The sequence below is a fragment of the Apodemus sylvaticus genome, chromosome 1 (genome assembly GCF_947179515.1).
Source record: "Apodemus sylvaticus chromosome 1, mApoSyl1.1, whole genome shotgun sequence".
In the NCBI taxonomy this organism is placed as follows: domain Eukaryota; kingdom Metazoa; phylum Chordata; class Mammalia; order Rodentia; family Muridae; genus Apodemus; species Apodemus sylvaticus.
Window position 1 is genome coordinate 182,368,172 of NC_067472.1, and position 18,263 is coordinate 182,386,434.

The window sequence follows — 18,263 nt, forward strand, 5'->3', positions numbered from 1 at the left end:
AGTTCAAATCTCAGCAACCACATGGTGGCTCACGACCATCTGTAATGAGATCGGATGTCCTCTTCTGGTGTGTCTGAAGACAGCTACAGTGTACTTGCTTATAAATAAATAAATTTTTAAAAAAGAGAAAAAAAAGAAAAAAAGAATGAAGGAAGGAAGGAAGGAAGGAAGGAAGGAAGAAAGAAAGAAAGAAAGAAAGAAAGAAAGAAAGAAAGAAAGAAAGAAAGAAAGAAAGAAAGAAAGAAAGAAAGAAAGAAAGAAAGAAAGAAAGGCTCCCTTGGCTGGCTGGAGTTCGCTTTTTTTTTTTTTTTTTTTTTTTTGGAGTTCGCTTTCTAACATAACTGTCCAGCAGATGGCAGCCACGCACTGATCTCTAACATCCAACGGTGAGTCACGATCTTCTGACAGATGGCTTGGAGGGAGGTGGGGGCGGACAGAAGGAATATCTATTTCTAACTCTCCCAAAGGCCTTATAAGCTAGCAGAGGCTCTTCATGAAATATCCCCATCAACACAGGTCACATCACACACACACACACACACACACACACACACACTGAAATGGATGATGAGGGAGGGTTGCACACCCTCCCAGTCCATTAAGAGCACCAGGTTTGTACCGTTGTCCGACAGTGGTCGCACCTTTATTACACTCAGAGCAGGTAGATGCACATTCTCCTAATGCCAGAATGGAGAAAACTCATGGTCACCCGAGATTAATAAACTTTACATTTTCAGCCAGGCGTGGTGGTGCACACTTTTGATCTTTTTGACAGGCAGAGGCAGGTGGATCTCTGAATTCACCGCCAGCCTGGTCTACGGAGCTAGTTCTAGGACAGCCAAGTCTACATAGTAAGACCCTGTCTCTAATTAATTAATTAAATTTACATTTTAATGCCAATGCTTGATTTTTTTTCCTTGTTTTTACTCTGTGTGTACTGTGCTGGCTAGTTTTATGTCAACTTGACACAAGCTAGAGTAATTGAGAGGAGGAGGCTCAATTCAGGAAAGTCTGGGCTGCAGGAGAACCTGCAGGACATTTTCTTATTAGTGATTGGTGAGGCCATCCAGGGGCTGGTGGTCCTGGGTTCTACAAGAAAACAGGCGGAGAGCAAGCCATGGACAGCAAGCCAGCAAGCAGCACCCCTGCCCCAAACAGCATGGCCTCTGCAGCAGCTCCTGCCTCCAGGTTCCTGTCCTGACTTCCTCGGATAATGAACAGTGCTTTGGAACTGTAAGCCAAATGACCCCTTTCCTCACTAATTTGCTTTTGAGCATGGTGTTTCATCACAGCAGCAGGTGGAGAGACCTACCTGCCTTTCTGGACCACCTCCTGTCTGTCATTAGTTGAGGGTTGTTGTTAGGTTAGAGCAGGAATAATATCCCCAGGACGGTTTCCTTTCCTTTCTTTCCCTCTCCTCTCCGGTCTGTCATTAGTTGAGGGTTGTTGTTAGGTTAGAGCAAGAAGTGGGCTTAGTATCCCCCAAACGGTTTCTTCCTTCTTTCCCTCTCCTTTTAATTAATAACAACAAATTAGGCTAAGGTTTTTTTGTCAGACCAGGTTTGATTCAAACTTGAGTACTGAAGTTACAGGACTGTGCCACCACCCCTCTTCCCTCCCTCCTCCCTCCCTCTTCCTTCCTTCTGTTCTTTGTTTCAAGACAGGATTTCTCCTTGTAACCCTGGCTATTGTGGACTCACCTTGTAGACCAGGCTGTCCTCGAACTCAGAGACCCGTCTACCTCTACCTCCCAAGTGCTAGGACTAAATGCACATCAGGAAGTGATGGCCAACTACTGAACAGAAAAGTGTCTTCCTCAGGCGTTAGATCCGACAGCACCGTGACCTTTGACTCCTAGCCTTTCTATCCTCCTACTGTGGCCCCTCAGAGCCGCTCTCCTGAACCAATGCTCCTCCACCCCGCATTTTGAATGACACCACACAGTCTGAGGCAAAATTGAATTTAATTGGTAGCTATAGGGATACACAGACCAAGGGTAACAACTCACAGGGAATGCTAGCGTCTGAGACATTGAGTGCTAAATTATAATGTAGCCAGAACTCAGGGCACAGCAATCTCAGAGGGCCTTTCCAACATCTCAGGGGCATGGGTCCTGGGTAGGAATCCTGATCGGAGGGATGCTTCAAATCCCATGGAAGCTCCACTGGGGATTCTGGGGTGTAAGACAGTCTGGGGAGGCGATCATGACTGGTCCAGGGGGATTCTGGGGTGTAAGACAGTCTGGGGAGGCGATCATGACTGATCCAGGTAGAAGAGTTAAAGGTCTCTAGAGTGTTTCACAGAAACAATCAAGTGGGCTCGATTTCACAGAAATCATCCAGACAGCCCCTTGTAGGGGGAGGAGGTGTCACGGACCCCAAATATTGGAGACTGCTCACCTCCGCCGGTGCCACTTTGGAGTTTTAATGTAAGACCCTAATGGCAGGATATTACACATATATTATCATGAATCTGCGACATGAGCATACGCTGACTGTCCCACGCACGGGACGGTGGGGACTGGAAAAATCAGTCCAGGTTCTAGGTTTCGGTCCTAAGAGGACAAGCCTGGGGGCGCCGTGCGGCTCCTCTTCAACAGCTGCCGGAGCTACGGACAAACAGGGTGGAGTGAGATATGGGGGAGACTGGGGGAGGGCATTCCAGGCACTGGAGTTACATGTGGAGGTTGAGGGGTGCCCCGGTGTAGTCACTGACAAGGGAGAAACTAAGTGGGGTCAGCTGGGCTGGAAGGTCACAGGTCTAGGGGTTGAGGTCACGTGTGGTGGTCCACCCCACTACTCGGAACGGCTGAGGCAAGAGAACTGGAAGTCAGGGGTCATCCTGGGCTATACACTGAAACCCCTGTGGGTTTCGGGGTGAACCTTTGTTCAGACTCTGGTAGAGAGTCGGGAAGGTTTTGGCTAGTTGGGGTTGGGGTCAGCATTGTTGGAAGTCGAAGGGCAGAGGCAAGGGTCAGAGGTTACATTTAAGATTTACGGACAGGCCTCACTGGGGGACAGGCCACACTCTCAGCTCAAGAGTCAGGGTTGAGAGTATAAAGTGAGGAAGTCATAGGATCCACAGTGCTAACTATGTAGGCCAGGCTAGCTCAAACTTCAAGTCCTCCAAGTGCTGTGGTGACAGGAGGGTAGTACTCAGCATAGGTCACTCTTTGAAGAGTCACCTTCTGAGACTAGATGTCATTTTCTACATGAGACCTGGGTGCAGTTTGGGGAGCCCCCCCCCATTAGCGCAGAGCCAGTGCTCACCCCCTCAGGGCCCGGCCCAGGTCGCAGTAAATGAACAGGCTGCTCGTTCTCCAGGTTGCGCAGTGTTGGGTCTGCTCCGGCTGCCAGCAGGTGCCGCACAATGGCCTCTTGGGGTGGCCCAGGGGGCAGGGCAGCGGCCATGTGGAGGGCAGTGTTCCCATGGGCCTGAAACCGCAAGGCGGGGACTGATGGGGACCCAGACCCAAGCGCCAGGTCCTTAAACCTGGAGCTGCCTCATCTGTATCTCACACACCCCCTTCACCCACCTCCATGCGCCACATTATGTGGTGCGTACTCCTTTCACAGCCTGAGTATTTCCCTCCCCACACCCACAGCTCACAGGGTGCGAACGGCCACCTTGTGATTCTATCTCAGACTATCTGCACATCTCCGGCTGTCCTACCTTCATATTAACAAAGGCCCGCAGGTCTCCCCTCTGCAGTCCCAGGAGCAGCTGAACCAGCGTGGGGTTGGCAGCCTGTACGGCCAAGTGCAGAATGGTCTTGTTGCTCTTGATCTCCTAGGAGAAGAATAGAAGAGGTCGGGCCATCCATCCATCCATCCATCCATCCATCCATCCATCCATCCATCCATCCATCCACTCACCCATCCATCCATCCATCCACCCATCCATCCATCCATCCATCCATCCATCCATCCATCCATCCATCCATCCATCCATCCATCCACTCACCCACCCATCCATCCACCCATCCATCCACCCATCCACCCATCCATCCACCCATCCATCCACACCCGCGCCTGGTGGCCATCAGGGGCGCTTTACACAGATGTGTTATATACTTACTATGTAAGAAGAGCATGGCTAAGGGAAACTATATGTAATATGTGTGTCACAGAACTGCATGTTCACTATGACAAGTTTCTCTCACGTGTCTCTGAGAAGAAAGGCCCTGTTTCCAATCCCTCAAAGGAACTTTCTGGCCTAGAAGTAGTCCTGGTCACCTGGCACCCTACTGTACACACTAAAATGCACCCTGTCTCATCCGGAGGATACCGTGTCGTAAGTACAGGAGCTGGGTGGTGTTAATCACCAGACAAGTCTACATACAGTGCGACAATCGTATTTAGGAGCAGTGCCTCTCAACCATCCTAATGCTGTGACCCTTTAATACAGTTCCACATGTCGTAGTGACCCCCAGCCTTAAAATGATTTCATTACTACTTCATAATTATAATTTTACTGTTATGAACTGTAATGTAAATATCGGATAAGCGATCCCCAAAGAGGTCATGACCCACAGGTCGAGAACTGCTGTTTTAGAGGGGAAATAATTTTTTCTTTTTAATTAAAGAAGAAATTAAATTTATTTTAATTTTAAAATTCAAAAAACTTTTAAACTCATATATGAGTACTCTAACGGCACGTACATCAGATCTTACTATAGTTGGTTGTGAGCCACCATGTGATTTCTGGGAGTTGAACTCAGGACCTCTAGAAGAGCAGCTCTTAACCACTGAGTCATCTCTCCAGCCCCAGAAATAGATTTCTAAACTGAAACTTTACTACATGCTTTCAAGGAGCCTAGAATCTCTAGCTTTTTTGCCCTTTACTGGTGCATTATGAACAAATGCTCTACCACTGAGCCACGCCCAGCCCCTCACTGGGGGATTCTAGGCAGGGGCTCTACCACTGAGCCACGCCCCCAGCCCCTCCCTGGGGGATTCTAGGCAGGGGCTCTACCACTGAGCCACGCCCCCAGCCCCTCACTGGGGGATTCTAGGCAGGGGCTCTACCACTGAGTTACACCCCAGCCGCTCACTGGGGGATTCTAGGCAGGGTCTCTACCACTGAGCCACGTCCCCAGCCCCTCACTGGGGGATTCTAGGCAGGGTCTCTACCACTGAGCCATGCCCCCAGCCCTTCACTGGGGGATTCTAGGCAGGGGCTCTACCTCTGAGCCACACCCCCAGCCCCTCACTGGGGGATTCTAGGCAGGGGCTCTACCACTGAGTCACACCTCCAGCCCTTCACTGGGGGATTCTAGGCAGGGGCTCTACCATGGAGCCACGCCCTCAGCCCCTCACTGGGGGGATTCTAGGCAGGAGTTCTACCTCTACAATAAGCATGAGGAGGTTCTAGGTTCCACTCTTAGCACCAAAAGAAAAAAAGAGGGAAGAAAGGAAGGACAGTTATAGAAATAATCATATGTTTCTATTTGCTTAAAAATAGCATAGGAGAGGGACTGGCCCCGGGGACCCAGTGCTATCAGTCCGCACTTGGGAGGCAGAGGTAGGAGATGCTGAGTTTGAGGTCGGCCTGAACCACATAAAGAGACTGTGTCTTAAAATAATAATAATGAAACAAATAAATAAATAAGCAAATAATATGGGTTTGTGCCGAGCTTTTCTAGCCTGCCCCAGACCTTCGGCTAAACCCCCAGTACCAACAAAACAAATTAAAACCAAAGGAAAAGTGGTCGCGAGAAGGGGCTGATAAGACATGCTAAGCGCTGCTTACTGATGTAACGTTGGTACACAGGGGGCATTATAACAATCTCTGTACTTATTCCACATTCAAATTTGGTTTTGGAGACAGTTTATCACGTATGGGGTACAGTGGCAGTGAGCTGGACAGTAATGACAGCACAACCTCCATCCTATGTTCAAAACCCTCAAACTGGAAAACTAATGTTTCTCTAATTCTCCTAGCTTGCCTATGGGGGTGCCCCTATCACAGGGCAGGGGGATTAAGTATAGAATTGAGAGCCAAGTTCTAGGGTCAGAATTCTCCCTGGGTTCTAATTCCCTCTCCAGCACAAATGCTATAGGGCTTTTCTGTTTCCTTATCAGCAGAATATAGAATCAGAGTGCCTGAAGAGGTGGGGAGGGGGGCAGAGAGCCGATTTAAGTCCCTCGGTGCTTGATAAATCTAAGCCAAGGTCGGCGGTAACCACATCGATGACCGGGACTCAGAGAAGTGGAGAAAGATACTGAGGGTTTCACAGTGGGATGTCATGAGGTCAGCATTCAGCACGCGTCCCTTTACACACTCTTCCCTGTGTGTGTGCCAGTCCCCCCGCTTGCCAGCCAAGCTTACCTGGCTGGTATGACTGGCACCCATCTGCAGTAACATCTGCACACAAGCCAGCCTGTCTCGGGCTTGGGAACTCAGCATCCTTGGACACACAGTAGGTGGGAGCATAGCGGCGTTGAGGGCCAGGATGGCCGTGTGGAGGGGGGTGAGGCCTGTGTAATGCACGCAGTGAGGGACTTGCACCTGAGTGACCACCCTGTCCTCCCAGCCTGCCTGCCACACCAGCCCTGGCCACAACCAGCTCACCTTCGAAGTCTCTGGCTTCCAGATCCACCTGAATGCCTGACTTAAACACAGCCTGAGAGAAGAAGGAAAGAGAGCTGTGGGAGGATCTGCCCAAACACAATCCTGGAAACCAGGATCTGGATAACCAGCCCGTCCCAGACACCCTGGATCTGCCAACTGGACATACCGAAAGGACTCCTGGGAGCCCATAGGTGGCGGCCACATGCAAGACAGAACGGCCCTGGTGGTCGGTGGCATTAGGCTCTGCTCCTAGGTTCAGCAGGTCTTCCACAATCAGGGGCTGGTTGGCAGCAGCTGCCACCAGGAGCGGCGTCTGTAAGTCACACTAAAATGAGCCTGGAGTCCCGGAGCCCTCCCCTCTGGAATCAGGAGCCCTCTTCCCCGGCTGCAGAAGTCCGGACACCTGGCTTTTACCTTGCCTTTATGTTCACGAATATCCAGCTGTCGGTACATCTGTAGCACCTCTGCGGCAGCATACGCTGCCCAGCGCAGCCCCCGAGCAGCAAACAGGTGCAGGAGCCTGGGGACGGAACGGGGTAGGACAGCAATGAGAACGGCCCTCACCTGCAGGCAAGCCAGGGCTCTAGACCGTCCCGTTCCCCCACACTCACGTGTCTCCTTCTTCATCCTGGGCTAGCAGTTGCTGGGGCCCCAGAGCCAGTATGTGAGCTCGGGCTGTCTCCAGAGAGGGTCCAGCAGGCGGAGCAGGCGGAGGAAACTGTGGGGATGCTGAGAGGAGACCAGAGACTCTCCAGGTTCCTGCCTGTGACAGGGAAGGCTCAGGATACAGCCGGGTATCCAGAGAGTCCTGAGGGGTCGAGGGGGTGGAACAAGTCAGTCACCCGAGAATTCTCATCACACGTACGTAACACACAGTACCTGGTCAAACGGGAGAGACCAGGAACCCATGTGTGACAACTGATTTTAAACCGCAGGACTTCAGTTTTGCCACAAGGGAGAAGGGATTTTGGTTTCTCTTTTGGCTGGTTCTTGTCTTTTACAAGAGGATCACACCATGAAGCCCAGGCTAGTCCTGAACTTGGAGCAACTCTGCCCCTTCTGGGGCAGTCTGACAGCTGGGCGCGCTACCATACCCAGCCCGTTTCAGTTTCTGCTCTACCACACTACCTAACTTAGTTAGTTTCAACTCAGAACTAACTAACTGGCTTAAAATGATGGTCTCCTTGTCTCTGCCTACCAGGTGCTGACACTACAGGCATGAGCCAGCACACGTGGCCAGGGATGGGATCTCAAACCAGTCTCTGACATCTCAGAATCCCGAGATTCCCCACTCTCCATCCCTACACCTCATGGAGATCGAAGCCGATGGCCTCACCCATGCGAGGCAAGCGCTGGACCACAATAGTGTTTCTGTTTTCCACTTTTTTCTTTTTTTAAGATGAGGTCTTACTAATGTGCCGAGGGCAATCTTGAACGTACTCTGTAGCCCAGGCAGGTCTCAATCCTTCTACCTCTGCCTCCCAAGTAGCTGGGGTGACAACCCTGCACCGCCAGGCTCAGCACCATTAGGGGCCCTTAAGCATCTGTCCCCACTCTATAGTTTACCTCCATCGCCAGGGGAAATGGGCCTGACCGGCCTTGGTCTGATGGGTAGAAATCAGGAGTCAGGAAGCCTTCAGAAGCAGAGTGTGCAAAAGAGCCCTCTGCATAAGTGGCATGGATGCTAGGGTCCCAGTCTGCAAAGCCTGAAGGGGGAGCCAGATTGCCAGGTCCGGAATCCACAGTCTCTTGGAAGGCAGGGAAGTGAGTATGGCCTGAAACTGGGAGGGTGGACAAAACTAGCCTGTTATTACAGCCTGGAGATACCGCCAGGGATAGTAAACCTGGAGTCTCCCGAGGTCCTGAGACACTGAGGAGCTGGGTACTCCAATCTTAGGACACCAACAAGCTAGTGTGCCTGGCCTGCTGGATCTCAAGAAACTGGGATCTGGATTCCTGAAGTCTTGAACCCTAGGTCCTTGAAGGACAATATTCATGGACTACTGAAAACCCACATCAAATTCCAGTGGTTTCTGTTCTGTTTTTGGTTTGAAGACAAAGTGTCTTAGATAACTCTAAGTGGCCTGGAACCTGCTAGCAACAAACAAACAAACAAACAAAAAAACCAAAAAAAACGTGGTCCCAAACCCAATGGCAATCCTCCCCTCTCAACCTACAGTATGTGAACTATACAGGCAGGCTGGACATCAAAATTTCCCATATGTCAACAATAATGGGAGCTGCCTTACTTGTCGGTCCCCAAAATTCTAAGAGCCGGGATGTCTGAGTCTAAAAGAAGCTGGGGCTTGGAGCTAGCTTATCTTCTTACCTGTCTCTGCCTCGTTCACAGATGGGGTCAGTGGCTGGACCAGAGGAGGGGAGAAGTGTCCCTGCAATGTAAAGAAAATGAATTTATGAATCTGGAAGATTCTTCCAGGTCAGTCCCTCCTCCCCACGCAGAGCATCAGTGTCAGGACTACAACTCCCATCTCCCCCAGCGCACATGGCTTCAACTCCAAAACAGGACTTCCAGAGACTCACCGGTGCCCCAGCAGCCTCTGGCTGCTGCTGTCGGCGCCTCTGTTCTTCCAGAAGCTTCTTTACGGTCTGTGTTGGGCAATGACTACGCTCAGGCCGACTCACTGTGTGTGGGAGGACAGAAGGAAGTTATCAGGAATGTTTAAGTCACCCGAATGCACCCTCCGCGGCAGTGGTGGGTGGCTGGGAGTGGATGTGGGCGCCCTCTGTTCCCTCCCTCGAGCGCGGAAAAACTGGAGAACTACAAAGCCAACAGAAGATGTTGAGCGCAGGGCCCGCCTCCGCCATTTCCTTCCTTTTACTCCACGCTATTCCTCTGCACCAACTTTCCACCACCGTAGTGGAAACTGAGGAAGTGGGGAGGCTAGCACTTCTCGGAAGCATCTATCTTCTCCGGAGACATCCCACTCTTCTGAAGCACTACCACATCCGTAAAAAATCCCAGCCTAGGCTACCTGGTCCAAACACTTGGAGTGAAGGGTTGGGGTTTGCTAATCTCGACTTCCTGAAAAGGCATTTCCAAGTTCCCTAGGAGTAGAGGCACTCCCCTGCAATCCCTGCGAGGTGGTGACAGGAGGGTCAGGTGTTAAAGCCAGATTCATCTTTATACTAAGTAAGAGGCCAGCCTGGGCTACCTGAGACCTCAGTCACAAAACAACAACAAAATAGTTCTCTGTTTTAGACTCTGACACGTGGAACTGGGCGCAAGGCTGGGTGGATGGTAGAAGGTAAACCTAGCGTCCTCAGCACTACTCTACTAGTCCTTGGGATCACCACTCTTGATCCATCCTCTCTGCCAGGATCCACGAAATCAGTAGCGGAGTAATTCCTCAGTGATCCAGGGATCTGGAGTCGCAAAGCTCCCGCCCCCACCTCGGCAGACTTGGGACCAGCAGGAACCCACCATCCCGGAGATGCCCCTGTATCCCATAGGCGCAATCCACTCATCCAGAACCCTCAGTCTCCTCTGGGACCTGCAAGTCCGGGTCCCTCGACCCGAGAAGAGCAAATCCCCAGCTCAGACTTCCCAGCTTAGACTCCAGCGCAAGAAGGGTTAAAGTCAGCCGGGGGGGGGGGGGGGAACTGACTCGGAAACCCTCGAGACGAGACGCCGCGCGCTGACGTCACGGCGCTCACGCAAGGGAATCTTCCACCTCCCAGTTCCGCTCCGCACGCGCTCACCGCAGGTGTCTGGCTCGGAGGCGGGGCACGCAGCGAAGCGCGGCGCCCGTGGAATCCCCGCGCACGGGGAATTCCTCCTCGGCCCCGGCACCCTGCACCGGTGGTGCTCTGGGAAGTCCCAGGGCGGGGCTGCTCTCAACCAGAGTGGACCCCTGAGGTCCAGCGCCCGACCTTCGAGACCCAAACCTGCGTCCAAAATCGCAACTCCAAGGATGCAATGCAACCCCTCCTTGTGTGAAGGAGTCCGGGTCACTTGGCCCTCTTACAGAGCTTCTGGTATCAGACCTCCCAGTCCTTGCACCTCAACCCCCAAGGTTCCAGATATCTTTCTTAATGTCCAACACTCCCAAGGACTCAGCAGTCCAGGATCACAGCCTCTCTTCAGCCAGCTCCCTTAAACGTCGAAAATCCCCAACTCTCAGTGCCCAGCTTTACGCTCCAGCCAACCCTCAAAGCACCCAGAAAGGCGCGTTCCTCACTTTACACCCAACCCTTACCTCGAGGATTCTTGGATGCAGACTGTGGGCCCCCAGGGCCGCGGCCTCGGCGCTGCGCCAGCCTCGCTACTTCCCCCGCGGAATCGCCGCCGGGTCCCCCGCTCCAAAGTCAGGTCCCCCGCGAGTTTTTAAATTCGGCTTTTGGCCACGCCCGGTTCAAGGCGGAGTCCCGCCCACAGTCCCGGGAGTCCCGGGTGAAGCTGTAAAGCTAATTTACACCCTGGATGGGAGGGGCTGACCTTGAAGAGTGTCATCACCTGGTCTTCCTGGAAATAGGTGCTTAGGGGGTCCTGCCTTTTCCTAGAGGGGGACATGGGGACATGGAATTCTGAGTCTCTGGCCAAGGGGATACTGGAGGCCTTGACTTGCTTCTGCATAAGCAGAGCAGTACTGTTGGGTCCTTGGGGGGGGGGGGGGGCGGGGGAGACCATGAGTCTAGACCCCATGGTCTCTCGGAGAAGTCCTTAGGCAAGGGTCATATAGGTGCCTTAAATCTCTTTCCATGTGGCTGTTCCTTTCTTCAGAGTTAACTTTCATTTATAAAGCTTTTTTATCCCCCTTTGGTTTCAGTTTTGATTTGAATGTGTGTGTGTGTGTGTGTGTGTGTGTGTGTGTGTGTGTAGGGGAAGGAGAAGTTCATGTAGCCCAGGTTGTCCTAGAACTGAGGTAACTGAGGATAGATAACCCTGAACTCCTCCTAATTGATTCTCTTGCTTCCATTTCCCAAATGTTGGTCACAGATATTGGCACCATATCAGCTACCAATATTGGCTTTTTGTTGGTTTGTTTTTTAGGTTTTTTCCTTCTTGGAGATGGGGTCTCGCTATGTAGCTCTAGCTGTCCTGGAACTCACCATGTAGACCAGGCTGGCCCTGGAATCCACAGAAATCTGCCAGCTTCTGTCTCCCAAGTGCTGGGATTAAAGGCATGTGCCACTATGTCCGGTTCCAATATTTACATTAAAAAAAAATGTGTGAATTCCCCTGGAGGTAGACGAATGTGTGCTCCGAAGCCTGCTGTAGATACCGGCCTTTATGTGAGGGCTATGAGGCTCTAACACAAGTCAAGTTCCTTTATCTGTCAAACCATCTCCCCACCAACACTTGGTTTTTGAGACAGGGGCTTCCTACATGTAAGTAGGCGGGCTGCCGTGCCCCTGCTAAATCAGCCAGGCTGGCCTCGAACTCACAGCCATTTTTCTCACTTGTCTCCCTAGTGCAGGACAGACAGGCTTGGGCAACCATGCCCTGCTTACTCATTCACCATTTAAAAAACCCTGTTAGCACAAAGGAGACACTTTGCTGGGCGCCGGGGAGAGAGAGGTGTGAGCCAAACAGGGATTCCCAGGCCACCAGGCCACCAGGCCACCAGGCCACCAGGCCACCGGCAATTCTCAGTTCCCACTTGGTGACCTTCCTTGGCACTGAACTGTGATGACCAAATCTCTCTCTCTCTCTCTCTCTCTCTCTCTCTCTCTCTCTCTCTCTCTCTCTCTCTCTCTCTCTCTCTCTCTCTCTCTCTCTCTCTCTCTCTCTCTCTCTCTCTCTCTCTCTCTCTCTCTCTCTCAACACTGCAGGGGGGTCTCCCCCTCCCTTGCTTCTGTTCTCTGCTTCCCTAGCTCGTCTCTGGTTCCCACTCTCCTCTGTCAGTGTGTGTGTATACCTCTTTAATGATCTCACCCAGTCTATGACTTTCAGCCCTCAGCCCTCTCAGATTCAATGTCAGGACCAGACTTGTCCCTAGACTCTGGACCCCACCTGTGGACATTCACATTTCCAGAGAGCTCCGTTAGGTATTTTCAACTCAGTGTGCCCAAACATGGGCAGCCTTCTCTCCTTCCTTAACCAGCTCTTTCTAACTCTCTTTCAACCCACTCTCCATTTTTCTAATCTCACCCAGCCCGGAAACTGCTGTCACCATCACCGTAGTCCCCTTTCCCAAACGCTCTACCTCCAACCTATTTCCATAATCTCCCTGGTGCCCACACTGAGATCCTCTTTGCCACTCCACTGAGATAATCACAGAAGCTTCTCTGAGCTCTGACTCCCCCATATTTGTTCTCCAAAGGACGTCTTCAGGACACACATGTACCCACACACAGGAAGTAGGTGTCATTGTCACCATCGGGGTGACATCCGTCCTAGACGCCTCTCTGCTCCTCTACTGTTCCGAGGACTTCCCTGGACCACAGTTTTGGCCAGATCCCTTCAGCTCCCAGCCCAGCATGGTGCCCCCAGGCTGCCTCCTGTTCCTGCTTCTGCTCCCAGGTGAAGCCCGCGCGCAGGGGTTGAGGGGACTGAAAGGCTGCCATCTGCTGTCAGGGGCGCAGAGAGGAAGTCGTTCTCCCTGAGCCTCTGGGTCCTTGGGGGCTGGGCGTGGGATTCTGGAGCCCTGCTGAGTCACATCTATTTCCCTTTTCTGGTCTCTGTACCCAGGAGGCAGCTCTCCTCCTAGTTTACCTCTCCGCTTAGTTTCTTTAAAAATGTAGTTATGTTATCTAAATGTGCTTTTGTTTTAATCCCAGGAGTGGGATATGGGGCTGCATAGAACTGTCCATGGCAGCTGACTACGATTTGTCTCATGCTCTGGCAGGGCGTGATTCTGCCAGCAGAAGATAGTTTACTTTTGGAATCCTGGGAACTCTTGAGAGGTATAAGGAGGCCAGAGTCCCAGAGGCTGCAGCAGCGGCTGCTGGTTTGCTGGTTGGAGACATCCTAAGGACTTGTCCCTAGAACTTAACACCCCTAACCAGCAGGAAGTAGTCTTAAGAGATCTACACCCCCTTTCCCTCTAACCTTCTTTCTTGCCTAACTAGTGTAGTGGGAGTGGAAGGGACTGGGGTGGAGAAGGGGTGCTAGGAAAGAGACCCCAATAAAGTAGCCAAAAAGCAATCAACCGCTGGAGATCCAGCAAACAGCCAATGCAGCAGGAGGAGCAGCCACAGCCCCTAGGGCTGCCGTGGACAATCTTAAGAAGCCCTATATGCCACACCCGGGATTAAAACAAAACATTCACATAACATAACTGTTTTTTTTTTTTTTAAGAAGCCAAAATTCGCACTACATGCAAGCATCCCTCCTGCCCTAAGTCTGGGTTTCGGGGTCTGCTCCCTGTGCTTCCTGCCCCCATCCACCTTCTCCGGTCTTTCCACAGTGGCTGCAACTCAGACGTCAGCAGGTGAGAAATGAAGGAAGCCTTTGACCTTGTAACTTCAGCAGCGCCTGCAGCCCTGAAGTCTGTCCCACAGCATGCGCCTGGCTCCTTAGATTCCTAATCTCATCCCTTTCCAGGTCATATCTCAACTCTTTACCACCCAGTTGAAATGGTGGGAACCACGAGACTCTCTGTAACAGATTCTCCAGTGTGCTCAGGGCACAAAGAATCTGGGAGTCGACACTCCCTCTACCCCACCCCTCTGCTCCCTACCCGACTGCTCCCCTCCCCACCCGACCCTCACCCCTGTCTCAGGGATCTTTAGGGAGGCAGGGGCTCCCTGTAAATGAGTCAGAAGTCTCCTCAGCTGCCTGTTTGTCTGGGCTCTAATCCCCCAGGTTCCTGCTCCGGATGTGGGCCTCTGTCCCTGCCACTCCTGGCAGGCCTGGTGGCTGCAGATGCGGTCATGTCACTCCTAATTGTGGGGGTGGTGTTTGTATGTATGCGCCCACACAGCAGGCCTGCCCAAGGTGAGCCAACACTGGGGCGGGGCCTGAAGAGTAGGTCCCCTAGCAGTCCCTAGGGAAGAAGGGGGTCCCGGGGAAGCCCTGGAGGAGGTGCTTGGGAAACCCTGGTGGAGGTGTCTGGGGAACTCCTGAGGAAGCCCCTACTGAGGCAGGGGGGTCTCCCAAGAAGGTGGAGATGTGGGAAGAGCAGTGGGTGGTCAGGCTTCACGCTTTCTACCTCTCCTCCACCCACCAGAAGATGGTAGAGTCTACATCAACATGCCTGGCAGAGGCTGACAGCGGCGGGCACCACCTTCCACTTTCGTCTTCTGACCTGCTCATCCTGGAGGAGTCGGGGTGCGGGTGGGGTGCATGGGGACTGGGGACGCACTTCTTCGGACTGGAATAAAGCGATTAAAATACCTCTAGTCTTCTTCCCAAAGTCTGACTTCCTCCCAAGCAGTGTAGCGGTTTCCTGATTTAAGACGGTCCTTGAGGCCCCACTGTTACCCAATGCCTCAGCCCAGTCTAGAATAACTCAGCCGTTGTTTTTGTTCCATCTTTTATTTGGGGATGGAAATGGTACAAGGTCAGATATCTCGGGGAGGCCCCGTGTGGCTCTATATTCCAGCGGGAGTCCCGATCCCAGGGACGGTCCCAGGGACGGCTTGTTGAGTAGGCATCTGGCATGACTGGATTCAGGTATCCGGTTGCTGATGGGCACTGGGTGGGCTCATCTGTAATACTGCCTCTGTGTGTTGAGATCACTGTACACTTCTGGCCTCTGACCCTGAAGCTCCTAAAAAATACAAAAACAAAAACAAAACAGAGGCCATCATTGGAGGCAGACCAGCAAGTAAAAACAAATCTAGTTTCCTAACGACCGTTAAGGTCTCTGGCAGCTTTTTCAAACTTAAAATCATGAAAAGGTCCAGATTTTATTCAAATGCACTCAGCGTTCCCCTGGGTTCTCGGCGTGGACATTATGAGCCTGCCCCCGTGCCCTTGCACGTGCAATTCCCGCTGCCTGGAGCACCAAGCCCACAGATCTTCAACCTGCTCACCCTTTGAGCCTTGGACCTGTCTTGGTTTCCCCATCTTTAGTTTCTTTCTTATTCCACCATTATATTGGCTTACTTCAGTCTCTTCACAATGTAACCCCGAATGATTTTGTTAAGTTGCTTCTAATAAGCTTCTCCAGTTGAAGGACTGTGTTGATTCACGTAGGCCTCAGCCAAGCCACTGAAGGATAAATGAACCAGGCCGACATTTGCCCTAAAGTTTCCTGGCTCTCGGAGACTGGACAGCCCAGGGTCTTCTGGGCATTAGATGGCTAATACTGATAGTCTTTTTTATTTGTTTCGTTTGTTTGGAGACCGGGTTTCTCTGTGTAGCCCTGGCTGTCCAGGAACTCACACTGTAGACCAGGCTGGCCTCAAACTCACAGAGATCTGCCTGCCTCTGGCACACACGTGCTAGGATTAAAGGTGTGTGCCACTGCTGCCCCACACCAAACTCAAAACAAGAATCAAGAGAATTACAACTTTTCAAAGACAACTTTCCTCTGGCAAGGAGTAGTCGCATGGGCAACGTTGGCCACGGGGAGCAGGGTAATCTTCCAGAGAAGGGGTCACAGAGAGGGTGTCTGTGGCTCCCAAGGGCAGCTCTCTGAGCGCATATTCCAGAGACCAGCCTGGGCGTGGGCTTCCCTAGAGACGGAGTTTCTTAGGCTCACCCATATCCCAACGGTTAGGAAGGAGTCTTGAGGCTGGCAAGATGGCTCAGTGGTTAAAGCAGTCGGTGCCAAGCCTGACAACCAGAATTTAGAGTTCAGAGAGCCACAGGTAGAAGAAGAGAACCAGTGCCCACAGATTGTCCTCTGACCCCCACATGGCTGCCAACGCATACACACCCAGGTAAAGATGGGGTTCGATGTCCTCCTATAACCTGCACACACACACACACACACACACACACACACACAGAGAGAGAGAGAGAGAGAGAGAGAGAGAGAGAGAGAGAGAGAGAGAGAGAGAGCAGAATAGAATCTCGACAAGAAATTCATCTGAAGCTGAGAATAAAGTCATGGTTAGCCATCGAATATGTCCCTTGCCTTCAAGATTGGGGGAAGCTCCTGAGAAAGGGACTTTAAGGTTCTGGGAAGGGAAGTGTGTGTGTGTGTGTCTTTCTGTGTGTATTTATGTGTGTGTATATGTCTGTGTGTGTATCTATGGGTGTGTATATATCTGTGTGTGTGTTTGTGTGTCTGTGTGTCTGTGTGTCTGTGTTGGGGGAGCTAGGATGGGGCAGGAGCAAAGGTGGAGAAGAATTTGGCATTCTTACCTGATAAGGTGACTCGGTCTCAGCAATGTGTTGTTTCCGGGTCCCTGGAGAGGGATAGAGATAACATAGGGTGTAAAGATGCACTAAGCTGTGAATTGGGACTATTTTTTGTTTGTTTGTTTTAAAACAGCCCTCCAAGAAACTGCAGAGATGGTTCAGCAGTTAGGAACAGGTACTGCTTTTGCAGGGGACCCAAGTTCGATTCCCAGCATCCGCACCAGTGGTAGGATCACTCGGAACTCCAGTTCCAGAGGATCTGGTGCCATCTTCTGGCCTTTGTGGACACTACACTTAAGTGCACACACACACACACACACACACACACACACACACACCGCCCTTCTGGCCTGAAGGTGTAACTCAGTTGGTAGAAGCATTTGCAGGCCCTGTCTGGATCCTTAGCATTAAGGAAAGAAACAAAAACAAATAGTAACTACAAGCCAGCCCTCCCATCCCAAGCCTTTTGCTATCCGTGACCTCGAAGCTTCCACTGTGTCCATCCCCCACCAGGTCTTAGAGTGTCACAGGCTAGCCCCCTCCAGCCCACTCACCGTCTGTGGTCCCTCGGCCTCGAGAGACCAGGCGGCCCAGAGAGTACACGGCCAGGGCAATAAGCAGTGTCAGCACCAAGTCGCCCAGCACGATCCCCGCCAGTACACCCGGGCTCAGGGAAGAACATTCGCATCTGGGGAAAGCGTCTCAGGAGGATGAAGAGGGGGACACGGGTTAACCATCGGGGCTGGGTGTTAGCAGAGAGAGAGAGTTAGAAGGAAAAGGGGGTCTGAGGAGGTCTTTGAGAGGAAGAGAGAAAGACCGGGGGTGTTATGGCTTACCACTCTGGGCGTGGACGGGACTTAATCCTATGGAGGAAAAAAATAGGTAAACAGAGAGGTAGAGGCAGAGAATTGAAATGTTGAGTTATCCTCAACTACATAGCAAATTTGAAGCTAGCCTGGGCTATATGAGATTCTATATTCAAAAGAAAGATGTAAATTGAGGCACAGACACACAGTGGGTATAGAAGCTGGAGAAGGTAGGATAGGGCTTGTCTCACAGCACGCAGGGGCCGGTGCAGAGGCGACTGACCAACGGTTGCTATATCTGTGAGCTCCAATGTCCCCACGACTGTTTCTACCAGGTTCCAGATCTTGGGGCCTCTAGCTCAGGGAGAGACCCGCAGGCTCTAGAGGACCCTTCTTCCTCCGCCCAGCCTTCTCCTTATCTGTGTTGTCCCTTCCTGCTCTCTGCCCAGCGCTGGCCCCAACATGAGCTGAGGACGCAGGAGTCAGCCACAGAAGCCCCCCAGCCCCCGACTCACCTCCCACAGTCAGGAGGACAGGCAGGAACAGAAGGCGCGAGGAGGGCTCCTGGGCCCCCATGGTGGCCAGATGTGCACTGGACACCACAGTCCAGGGGCTGGTGGGACGTGGTGTGTCGTCCAACCAAGCGAAGGAGGAAGTGTGAGGTGGGT

The 18,263-nt window shown here is 52.1% G+C and overlaps 3 protein-coding genes across 5 annotated transcripts; 1 reads left to right on the forward strand and 2 right to left on the reverse strand.

The window, feature by feature from the left end:
* Nucleotides 1-1,946: 1,946 nt before the first annotated feature.
* On the reverse strand, nucleotides 1,947-10,943 carry Nfkbid (NFKB inhibitor delta). Of its 2 annotated transcripts, none has more exons than XM_052166540.1 (12): nucleotides 10,791-10,943; nucleotides 9,115-9,215; nucleotides 8,903-8,963; nucleotides 8,140-8,354; nucleotides 7,185-7,381; nucleotides 6,988-7,093; nucleotides 6,740-6,886; nucleotides 6,574-6,625; nucleotides 6,331-6,479; nucleotides 3,673-3,789; nucleotides 3,270-3,434; nucleotides 1,947-2,608 (listed from the first exon to the last, which is right to left on the reverse strand). In XM_052166540.1, the coding sequence occupies exons 4-12, from the start codon at nucleotides 8,143-8,145 to the stop codon at nucleotides 2,555-2,557; spliced, it is 993 nt and encodes a 330-aa protein (XP_052022500.1). In that variant the 5' UTR covers nucleotides 8,146-8,354; nucleotides 8,903-8,963; nucleotides 9,115-9,215; nucleotides 10,791-10,943; the 3' UTR covers nucleotides 1,947-2,554. The 2 variants fall into 2 exon arrangements, with proteins under 2 accessions (XP_052022500.1, XP_052022510.1); XM_052166550.1 differs by lacking the exon at nucleotides 10,791-10,943 and adding an exon at nucleotides 10,016-10,150.
* A 1,482-nt stretch (nucleotides 10,944-12,425) lies between these two features.
* Nucleotides 12,426-14,877, forward strand: Hcst (hematopoietic cell signal transducer). 2 transcript variants are annotated; one of them, XM_052166564.1, is made up of 5 exons: nucleotides 12,426-12,582; nucleotides 12,858-13,057; nucleotides 13,944-13,967; nucleotides 14,342-14,473; nucleotides 14,709-14,877. In XM_052166564.1, exons 1-5 carry the CDS (start codon nucleotides 12,509-12,511, stop codon nucleotides 14,744-14,746), a joined length of 468 nt encoding a protein of 155 aa, XP_052022524.1. In that variant the 5' UTR covers nucleotides 12,426-12,508; the 3' UTR covers nucleotides 14,747-14,877. The 2 variants fall into 2 exon arrangements, with proteins under 2 accessions (XP_052022524.1, XP_052022521.1); XM_052166561.1 differs by having other exon boundaries at nucleotides 12,458-12,582; nucleotides 14,706-14,877.
* Nucleotides 14,878-14,994: 117 nt separating this feature from the next.
* Nucleotides 14,995-18,260, reverse strand: Tyrobp (transmembrane immune signaling adaptor TYROBP). The gene is made up of 5 exons (XM_052166573.1): nucleotides 18,111-18,260; nucleotides 17,626-17,652; nucleotides 17,344-17,490; nucleotides 16,793-16,836; nucleotides 14,995-15,248 (listed from the first exon to the last, which is right to left on the reverse strand). Exons 1-5 carry the CDS (start codon nucleotides 18,169-18,171, stop codon nucleotides 15,183-15,185), a joined length of 345 nt encoding a protein of 114 aa, XP_052022533.1. The 5' UTR covers nucleotides 18,172-18,260; the 3' UTR covers nucleotides 14,995-15,182.
* Nucleotides 18,261-18,263: the final 3 nt, after the last annotated feature.